Here is an 11,409-nt window from a genome sequence, read left to right on the forward strand (position 1 = left end):
TGTTCTTCTACCCACTCCAGGCTGGTCTGCCTGTCCTTTCAAGTGGAAATTGTCCATCTCTGAAGATTCTAGATGATGTTCAGGATTCCACCTATAGTCATATGTAATGCAGAGACTCCACAGAAAGCCTCCTTCTCTGGGCATGTTGTAGCCCCATTTTAGGTATTCCAATCAGTTATAGGCAGAAGACGGACTTACAAGCTTTCTATGGTGATATTTATGGCTATTCCTATCTATCCCCCTCCAGTGTCTATTTTATAATATAATGCAAGGAAAACCAAAATTCAAAAGACAGCCAAGCATCTTTTACAGCAAGGACCATTCCCACCCCCTCCATACACAGTGTAGACAGGGATGGGCAACTTGGACATTGGCTACCCAAAATGGGGCGGGGGGGAGTACAAAGTCATGAAGTGACTGGCTTACAAGTTTTCAAGAGGGAACCTAGATCCAGAGGGCATGAAGGAAGGTAGAATCTCCACTGAGTATTATCCAATCTGTCTAGGTGGGGCTGATGAAATGAAATGTACATAGATCTCTTGTGATACAAAAATGAATAATTATTATTAGGATTGCTTGTGAGGGTTGGAAATGTAAAGGTAGATGTTTTGTAGCAAGAAGGGGAGTGATTAACTTTTCAGTCTAGGAGCGGAGGTCCCTGGGACCATGAAGGCAGAAGAGTGGAGAGCAGGACCCCACTCAGAGAAGCAGTGATGCCTGAGATGGAGGCAGAGAAGATGATGTGGAGTGATGGAGCAGCTGTGGACTTTAGACCCAGAGAGGGATAGGGGCTGTGTGCTGACGACTGAGGAGGGGGGGCAACCTTTGGTTGGCTGATGATGCATGGAAGGGATTGTAACCATGGCAATGAAATGACATATGATAGGCAGAATGTAAAACTAATGTTCTCCCATGTAAACCATCACATAATTCACAACAACAAAAAAAAAGACAGCCAAGCATCTTAACGTTATTTCCCCCGTTTCCCCTATTCCAGCCATTTCACAATCCCTGTATCCCAGAGCACTGTTGTTCCAAGGTTGTGCATACATCATTATTTTCCTCTATACCACTTAGCCCATGCAAACCTGCCTAATTGTTCTCTCATCTGCCTTGTTCTTCCATTCCCCTCTCTCTTCTTGTATATTGGCCCCCTCCCCAGCACCCAAACTATCCTGTGTCTATTCCCTGACCTTTGCGTCAACTTCCCCTTCCTCTCCTCACCCCACCCCCACATTCCAGACACTAACAAAGAATCCACCCCCGTTTAGTATGGGTTCTTTTTCTTAGTCTTTTACAGTAGTCGTTCTATGCAGTATTTTTTTGTGCCTGACTAACTTCACTCAACATAATGTCCTCAAGGTTCAGCCATGTTATGTGGTGGTTTATAGCTTCCTTGTTATTCTTCAAGGTAGCATAATATTCCATTGTGTGTATGTACCACAGCTTGTTTATCCATTCTTCAGTTGATGGCCACTTTGGCTGTCTCCGTCTTTTTGCTATCATAAATAGTGCTGCTATGAACTTTGGTGTGCATATATTTACTCATGTTATGGCTCATATTTCTTGTGACTAAATACCAAGTAGAGGAATTGCTGGATCTTAAAGGTATTTCTATTTCCAACCTTCTGAGGAAGCGCCATATTGCTTTCCAGAGAGGTTGGACCATTTTGCAGTCCCACCAGCAATGCAGGAGTGTGCCAGTCTCTTCTACATCCCTGCCAGCATTTATTGTCCTCTACTTTTTTTTTGTCTTTGCTGTTATTGGTGTGAGATGATATCTCATTGTTGTTTCTATTTGCATCTCTTTAATGGCTAGTGATGTTGAACATTTCTTCATATGTTTGTTGGCTGCACGGATCTCCTGCATGGTGAAGCAGCTGTTCAAGTCCTGTGCCCATTTTAATTGGGTTATTTGTCTTTTTCTTGTAGAGGTATTGAAGTTTGCTATATATTTTTGAAATCAGTCCTTGTCTGATGTGTCATTGCAAAAGATTTTTCCCATTCTGTGAGAAAGTTCCCTTTTTAGTCTTCTGGTGAAGTCTTTTGATGTATATACGTTTTTAATTTTTAGTATGTCCCGCTCATCTATTTTGTCTACTTTTGTTTGTGTAATTTTAAAATGTTTGGTAATTTATATGACCTGTATTAGAGCCCTCACATCTGTGCCTATGTTTTCATTGATGATCTTTATAATTCTGGATTTGCCCTTAGGTCTTTAATCCATGCTGAGCTGGTTTTTGTATAAGGCATGAAGTAAAGGTCTTGTTTCAGTCTTTTGCATATCACTTTCCACTTCTGCCAGTATCATCTCCTGAAGATACTATGTCATCCCCATACAATATACTTAGCACTTTGTTGAAAATCAGTTGGCTGTATGTGGATGGTTTAATTTTTGGATTCTTGATTCTGTTCCATTGATCAATGTATCTTTCATTGTACCAGTCCCAGGCTGTTTTGACCACTGTAGCCATGTAGCAAATTTTGAAATCAAGAAGTAACAGGGTTTCCAACCTTATTCTTCTTCGTAAACAATACTTTGCTTATGTGTCTTTCCTCTCTGTGTAAAGTTCGTAATTGTTATTTCTATCTCTTTGAAGAATGTAGTTGGACTCTGGATTGGGATTCCATTATATGTATAAATTGCTTTGGGCAGTATTGACAGTTTCATAATGATAAGTCTTCCTATCCAGAAGCATGGTAAGTCTCTTTTGGTTTCTTGTAGCAGTGTTTTATAATTTTCTTTGTATAGGTTCTTTGTTTCTCTGGTTATATTTATTCTTAGATATTTTATCCTTTGTATTGTTCTCCTAATGTCCTTTTCAGCACTGACATTGTTACTAGAGAGGAATCCAACTGATTTTTGTATATTGATCTTATATCCTGCCACTTTGTTGAATCTTCACGTGAGGTCTAGTAGCTTTCTTACTGAGTCTTTGGGGTTTTCTATGTTAGGATCATGTCATCTGCAAATAGGGTTTTTGTTTTTTTTTTTTCCTCTTTGCTGATTTGGATCTCTTTTAAGTTCCCTATCTTTCTGTATATCTCTAAGACTTCCAAAACAGTATTTAATAGGAGTGGTGACAAAGGTTAATGCATTTGAAGTGGAGAAGAGATGGTGGCATTGATTATGGTGGTAGTAATGAAGATGGAGAAATGTGTAGGTTTAGGCTATATTCTGCAGCTAACTCAGCACCATGTATTAATGATAACGGGATGTAGAAAGTAAAACTGTGCTACTATTGTAGTACCTGTAGCACATAACAGAGTGCTAAATCCTTAGTATATGCTTACTAAACAAATAAATGCATGGAATCTTCTAGATTGTGCAAATAGAGATTACCTTATGGGTTATAAACAACTGACAGCAATTTTTTTCTTAGAGCAAATTTGAGATAGTAAGACTTCACCAGCAGAGATGCAGATGTTGTTACTTGATGTTAGAACTTAGTGCATATTAAACATAAATGATCCAATATGAGAGAACTGAATGTGTTCAAGAAATAAACGGAAGACATAGAGGAAAAAGATGATAAAACCTCAGAAAATATTCCTTGCACAAGACGTATTTCTCTTTGAGTGTGATGTATATTACATAAAGAGAAGTCATTAATAATATACATAAGAAATTAACTTTTCATATTCAGCATCTTACATATTTTGACACTAAAAAACACAACATAACAATGATTTTCATTTGTATTTACTAGTTTAAAAATGTCTGTTTTAAACATTACATTTTTACTGTACATATTCATTGCATTTATAAATCAGTATCCAACATAGTTAATTCCTTCATTTTATAGTACTAAGCTTTTAATTATGTGCAAAGATATTAAGCAACTGAAATTATAAAATGTTCATTCATCTTCTTAATAGATGTGTATCCCAAGCCATTTTTTTTTTGCACTCCAAATCACAACATACTTTCCTAAGTAAGCTTCATATTGAGTCATATAAGTAACACTTAAAAAGTTAGAAAATACATTGATATTACGCTTGTACTAAATACAGAAAACAATAATTCACACATGATAAAAATAGACATTTAACCTCATGCAGTAACTAACAGATTCCAGACACATGCCTAGACATCAATGCTATGGAAATCAATCACAACAAAAAGACAATGACAGTGAAAATTCCTGTACAATGAAAAGACTTCCAAATCACAACTGACAATCAACTTACTTTGAATAATACTAAACAATTATTCAAAATCAGTGCAATTTAGTAATTAGGACACCTCTTCAGAGATCATTGTGGCTAATCAAAGTAACTTGAAGATGTCCTGCAAATTTCATCCCATGTTAATTATAAGGCTTCTATCATCCCCATTTTTCATTTCTGAGATGTATAATGTATATGTATATGTATATGTGTGTGTATATATATATATATATACATCTCACATAAATGCACACTTATACATGTTATATTGTATATGACTGAGAAATTGTACTTATAAAATTTTATATAGGTATGTGTTGCTACACAGTAGTCATGATTAAATATTAAACAAATAGTTGGCATCAACGTTCCAAATACTTAAATAACACTATTGTCAATATGGTCTGGTGAATTTCTAGGTGTCTATTAAAAACAAATTAACTTTCCTAAATATCCAAGAGTGCTTTCTATTTTCTGAATACAATTCTGTTCATATTCTAGCAGGTTAGAAAATGGGTTATATTTACCATTAAACCATTCTATAGAAACTGTAAACACTAAATCACTTAATAGAGTCCTATCTCAGCTGTTAAATGAAATTATTTATAACATCTTTGGAATACAATTATGTGAGCTACACTTAACCATCTGGGCATTTTACTTCCTGCAGACAACATGCAATGGCCTAGAATGCTATTTTGTTTGTTCATTTGCTTCTTATTAAACAGATATGCTAAAGTTGCCTTTATAAAGCAATTGCATTTTATTATGACTTTCAGAGCAAGGTAGTCCATTTGCAGCAGCTTGGTATTGTTGTTGTTGTTATAAAGGTAAACAAATAATTCTTATTATTAAAATTCTACCACATACTCTGTAAAGCATAAACTGAGAATTGTTAAGCAACTGAAAAGATAAAACACACACACTGTATGGTAACATACTGAGTAAAGACTTTCTGATAAGTTAGAGAGTTGTAACTACTGAGCAAGCTAGATAATTAAATAGTTATATATTTTGATTGAAAAACACATGTAGTTCATTAAAATAGGGACTCTAACTCCATTTTTCTAGCCAAGCGTCTATTCAGATGCCAAGTTTTTCCTTTAATTAGAACAAAAGACAGGCATTAACTTCAATGCAACATAATAATTCATAATAATGACTGTATATTAATCTCTTTGAGTTTGCAGGAATATCATACATGACATATGGCATAATACAGGCACCTGTATGGTCCTTAGGGGAATAGGTGGTGCATAATAATTAGTCCTTAGAAAATAAATGTTTCTCTCTGAGAAAAGCTATCTCAGTGCCTATTGGCTTAAAGACATGAAAGAATAGAAGGCACCCATAAAAAACAATGATTAAGCTCTGTCTACTCTCATTAAAGCTTTGTATAGATGTAGGCACTGAGTCAACTGCTTTTGAGTTAATTCTTGATTGATTCTGTTGATCAAGTTAGTGTAGCCATGCATTTCTTTGGCTTCAATGATTGGTTTTTGGCTGAAGCATCAAAATTACATTTTTGGTTACAGAAAAGTTTATTACTGTTTAATTTAAACACAAAATCATCTAAACAGAAACATACAGCAATTTGAAACAGTAATTTTTCTTGAATACTATTTGAAATTGCCTCTATTTAATACTTTGTATTTGATTATAAATGTCTTTTAGAAATATGTCATCGTGAAAGTCATAGGATTCTTGGCAATACAAGTTATGCTGAAGGCACTTCACTGTACATCTTGGAAAGATAGTAGAGAGGAATTAGGGAAATAAACCTCTGGGTGGTTGCAGATAAATGTATATAGGGATATGAGAAGTTCTTAAAATTACCTCCCAGGTACAACAACAAAAAAAGAACAAAAACAAACTCTTTAAGTCCCATTGCAAATCTGTAGTTAGAGAAAATAAAAAGTTGAATATACATGGTGAATACTAGAAAATGGTACATTTAAAAAAAACTATTTTGCCTACTATTCTCCTTTAAAATTCATTTCGATTTTAATTCTTAATTGCATAAAACAAATCCACTTAACTGAAAAATATTTGTAGTTTAATAGGGTGCTTAGAACTCCACGAAGCTTTTAAAGATCTTTCAGAATAGCAGATTCTAATGAGGTGTTTTTTAATGCTAGCAATTTGAACTTGTGTAATAAACAGAGATTCACTAGGGTAGCTGAATATAATATATTTTCAAATATAGGCATTGCTTGTTGGTTTGTTTCCCATGGGCTGTGTCCTCAGTCTGTAATGAAACTGTTACGCTACTGATATATTTATTGGTATATGTGGGCCCATCTTCTTGTCACTCAACACATGGATAGTTTAAAATAATTCATTTCTATTAAGTAAATGTGCATCTAAGGCACATTTAAATAGCCTATTAAACCAGTGAGATGAAAATATGTTACCCTCACAGGAAAGCTTAATTTTTGGAGTAATTAATTATACATATCATAGAATGTCACATGAGAACATTTTTTGGCTAGGTTTACCAATTTATAATGTAAACAGTTTTACTTTTGTATTTAAGGCAAAGACGCTGATTCATCATTAGTCAGATGGCAACACATCATGATTTTTGCTTTTAATTTTATGATACTTATCCTAATGGGAACAGATACATACAGCATATTTAAGTATACAAAGACATATACAAATAAGTTCAATGCTTATTTATATATGCTGTATGTTTATTTGTATTAGCTGATATGTCTACATTATAAAATACAGTCAATTACATATTCATACTTTTTTAGAATGATACAGAACTGTGGTTATAAATCATAGCACCTACTCTTTTCAGTTAAATTATATAGACATTTTGAAAAGGAAATTGTAAGGCTTATGGCTTTTTGTCTTTGTCAAATATTTATAAATCTAGTCATCATGATGTATTACAATAATATAATTCTTTTTAATGCTCTTATAAATATTTAAAAATGTATCAACATACACACACCATTGATGGGATGGGCTACCATCACAAGGAATAAAATAATATTATTCAAATGCCTTCATAAACCAGAGAAGTGTTTACCTGTACACATAATCTGATGAGTTGTACAGAAATACTTTAAAATTTTCAGTTATGTCACTTTCTATAACCCAAAAATCCATTATTTTTGTTTTGTGGGACATAGGACTGTAAACAGAGTCCAGCATGGAAATCTCCCTTAGTGACTTTTATTACTGTGTCTCTTAACTAGTTTCCTCATTTATAAAATAGGTTGAATTCAGCTATAGAAAGGAAAAACCAGAATGAAACAAAAACATGAAAAAAGTTTAGCATCATGCCAGGAAGCACAGAAGTTAGCTGCCTCTGAATGCCTTCCTAAAAGATAAAATGGCTCTTCTCCCTCTTTTTTTTAATGTGGCATTAATAGCAATACTTTAGGTCTCTCTTGTTTTTATGACTGCTCATTTTTTCTAAACATGTTGCCAAGTAATAGTGTCATTGGACCCACAATGATTGTAGATTAGAATTTTTTAAAACTTCAGGGTACATAAGTATCAACTAGCAATCTTGCTAAAGATGATGGTTTCTAAGTCTCATTTCCCTAAATCTACATTTTGAGAAACACTGATTAAATAGTTGATTTAATAGAGCACTAACATGTCTTCTCATCAAAGAATTTTGCCTACTTCATTCATCCTTCCTGACTTCTGGTGTCATGTAGAGTCTTTTGTCTTTTCATTGAGTACCCAGTCTTTGATCTGTTTGTCAGATACAGGCAGAGAATAAGCTATACTGTAATTCAAAGTAGTATTCCCAGACCATACAATATCTGATTGAATGGCTGATTATACAGAAAGCACTGGAAAAGATCATTTATAACCATATAACCAAGCAAAATGCTATATTAGATAGTATTGTTGTTGCTTGTAAGTTTTTTTTTGTTTGTTTGTTTTTTTTCAGTCAATTAAGACTCATTGTGACCTTGTACAGGGTTTCCAAAAAGCAGCTGATGAGTTTGAACCACTGACCTCATGGTTCACACTTAAGCGCTTATCCTATAGTGCCACATCAGGAGTCTATCTGAGAAGGTAGGAGAGCTTAAAGCTGGTAGTACTTCTGCCACTAAATTTATGTCTATGTTCAAGTTTCTTAATCACTGTATCCAATAGGGCAATAAAGTTCTCCCTGACTAAAGGCAAGATCCTAGAGGTTAGATAAGAATGTTTCATAGGTTTCCTTTTGATACTAGGATCAATGTTTTTCTGCAATGGGAGTGATGCATATGTATCCCTCCTGAATCCAAATTTCCATCCTGAACTTTTGACACATTTTTCTGGGAGGATGACTATTTTTTATTCTTTATATCCAGGTACCACTCTAAATACAAAGTGTGAGAAGAAACAAGTCACGCAAATGTATCAGCAACAATTTAAACACACTACCAATTCACAGAATAGGTTTGATTCTCAAGGTCAGCAGTTCAAAACTTACCAGCCGCTCCTGGGAAACACTATACAGGGTCAGTATGAGTCAGAACTGACTCGAAGGCACTGAACAACAACAACAGGAAGTAGTGGATAATAGGGCCATCTGAAAATAATGTCAATATGAAAACTTTCATTTTTGAGAGAAGAAATTAAAGCATCTAAAGACACACTCAGGGTCACACTGAATTTTATGTGTAACATTAGAAGCGTGGATATTTTTTACATTTTTATTTTACTCATTATTTTGGATAAAGGAGGAAAAAAAATCAAAAGTTTTTTCATAAAATTAAGGACTTCCCCTTATCAAAAATTTATTTCATTAAGGTTTGTTTGCTTTTTGCCAGGTGTGGAAAAAACACTTTTATGCTTTTTAAGATATTTTGAGTTTTCAAAGGGAAACTTTGCTACTTTCCTATGAAAATTGTGAAAAGTGAAAAGTGCCCTATAGCTAGGGGTTTCAGAAAAGATGCCTGGAGGAAAAGCCATGTGAGATGCTTTCATTTTAGAGTAACTGCTGTTTCTGTGATTTCAACAGACACAACAGGATTAAAAGAAAGAAAAAAATATTTTCTCCCTCATAAAGCTAACACCATACTTGAAATTCTTAGAAAAGCAACTGAGGCAAATTAGGGGTTTCAAAGCTAGTCACCTTGTAAATTGTTAGGGAAAAAAATGCATTTAAATTTCCCTGTAAGGCTAACTAGAGATTTTGCCTGGAATATTATGGCTCCTTTTTTTTTGGTGTTAATACTTTAAAAAAAAACAATTCCATAACCAGTGTACTGCTACATCTAGTTGTTTTAAGAATAGGCACTTCATTTCTTAAAATAGAAACATTCAAATTGGTTATAGTCAACCCATCAGAAAGAAAATGTGAATTCTTCATATTGAACACACAACAGTGAATTAATCTGAAACCATATCCACTCGGTGTTTCTATTACAGAAACTAGATCATTAATACTTCTGACATAGGGAATACATTTTATTCCCATGTGCTTTATCCATAGGATCAAAGAGCATCCAGAACTTCTTGGGATCTTTTCCTCCAAAATATTTTATAGACAAGTACAGCAGTTTACTTTTAATAGATCTTTAGTATTATTTATATAACTTGCTTTTACATATTCAGAGATATAAAAGAAAAATTGAATGTGCAAAAAACTCTATATGTACATTTAAAAATACAATATAATAATAGCATTAGACCTGTCAAAAAAGCCAATATGGGGAAAAAGTCTTCAGTATCAGAAATTCTGGTCAGATTAGAGCTTTTGCTTGTGGAATTGTAAACAAACTTTTTAGAATGTGGAGAGTTTTCTCAGTTCTTTCTAACCCAGACACTCTCAAACACATCAAGTCCTGCTTTGAAGTAAACCTGAGCTGAATTAATGCTGTTCAACACCTCTGACAGGGCCTCTTGAAGAGTTTCATTTGATGGAAGTGATTTGCAGTGTTCCCAAGCCTCTAGGAGTATGGAAAACTGGCTAGTCTTCTCATCTAGATGGTATAGGATGTTTCTAAAATAAGAGGGGGGAAAAAAGGATTGTATCAATATTTTATACACAATGTCATTTTCATATCAAACATTATAATGAATATTTCCAAGTATTAAATAAGTGATAAAATTACATATCACCATTTTTCAATTCTTAATAACTGAATGGCTATAGACACAGATCATCAATAGTTTCCATATTGATAAGAGAGAAAGAGGCAATCAGACATTGTATTGTCCTGATGGAAGTGTTTACCTTTGCCTATGAAGTAGAATAAATGTGCTAGCTTTTTTAAGAATATATTTTAAATTGAATCTGATGATAAGTTTAGATTCAACTATTAATAGAAAAGACAAAGAAATCTATTAAATGGTACCCAGTATGTCACAGCAAAATATTGATTGTGGGAAAGTATAGAGAAAATGACCCAATTTATTTCAATCAATAAATGGCAATAAAAAAGCAAGTGAAGGTGTAACGTATAGACTAGGGTTTCTCAATCTCTGAACTATTGGTGGTAGTTGTTGTTAAGTACCGTGGAGTCAGTTCCAACTCATAGTGACTGTGCACAGGGTTTCCGAGGCTGTAAATCTTTTTGGGAGCAGAAATTGGTAGTTAGGACTGGGCAATTCCTTATGGTGGGGAGTTGTCCTGTGCATTGTAGGATGTTAATAGCTTCGTTTGTACCTCCTGTCTAAATGCCAGTAGAACCTCTCTCTTAGCTATGAAAACCAACACTGATAGTGGAGGGAGGATAAGATTGACCATTAGTTAATATTTGTTGAAACTGAGCATAGAATTCACTACAAAAGTCTCTCTACTTTTAGATATGTTTGACATTTAGAAAATCATCTTATCAAAACAGCAAGTGTGTAATAAGATGATGCCTTATACCTCAGCCAAATATCTGCAAACAGAGAATTTAGCTTTGTTGCTGTTACATGCCATAGTGACCCTATTAACAACAGACTAAAACACTGCCCAGTACCGTTCCATCCTCACAGTTGTTACTGATGAGCCCATTGCTGCTGCCACTTTGTCAGTTCATCTCATTGGAGATCTTCTTTTTCACTTATGCTCCACTTTACCAAGCAAGCTGTATGAGAGATGAAGTGTCATCATCCTGGCATTTATGGAGCATTCTGGCTCTATGTACTTCTTCCAATCCAAATTGCCATTTTCTTCTGGCAGTTCATGGTACTTTCAATATTCTTCTCCAACTCCGTAATTCAAATGAATCTATTCTTTGGTCTTTGTTAGTCATTGTCCAACTTTCACGTGCAGATGAGGTA

General features: G+C 34.3%; 1 protein-coding gene across 1 annotated transcript in view; it reads right to left on the bottom strand.

Annotated features, from left to right (window-relative positions):
• Positions 1 to 7,374: 7,374 nt before the first annotated feature.
• Positions 7,375 to 11,409, bottom strand: part of NAALADL2 (N-acetylated alpha-linked acidic dipeptidase-like 2) — a 1,210,105-nt gene continuing 1,206,070 nt past the window's right edge. The window contains exons 14-15 of the mRNA XM_006867720.1: positions 9,955 to 10,138; positions 7,375 to 7,413 (exon numbers count right to left, since the gene is read on the bottom strand). Coding sequence (XP_006867782.1) covers positions 7,375 to 7,413; positions 9,955 to 10,138 — 223 coding nt within the window. The remainder of the gene's footprint in view (positions 7,414 to 9,954; positions 10,139 to 11,409) is intronic.

This window comes from Chrysochloris asiatica, unplaced genomic scaffold (assembly GCF_000296735.1).
Source record: "Chrysochloris asiatica unplaced genomic scaffold, ChrAsi1.0 scaffold00108, whole genome shotgun sequence".
NCBI lineage: Eukaryota > Metazoa > Chordata > Mammalia > Afrosoricida > Chrysochloridae > Chrysochloris > Chrysochloris asiatica.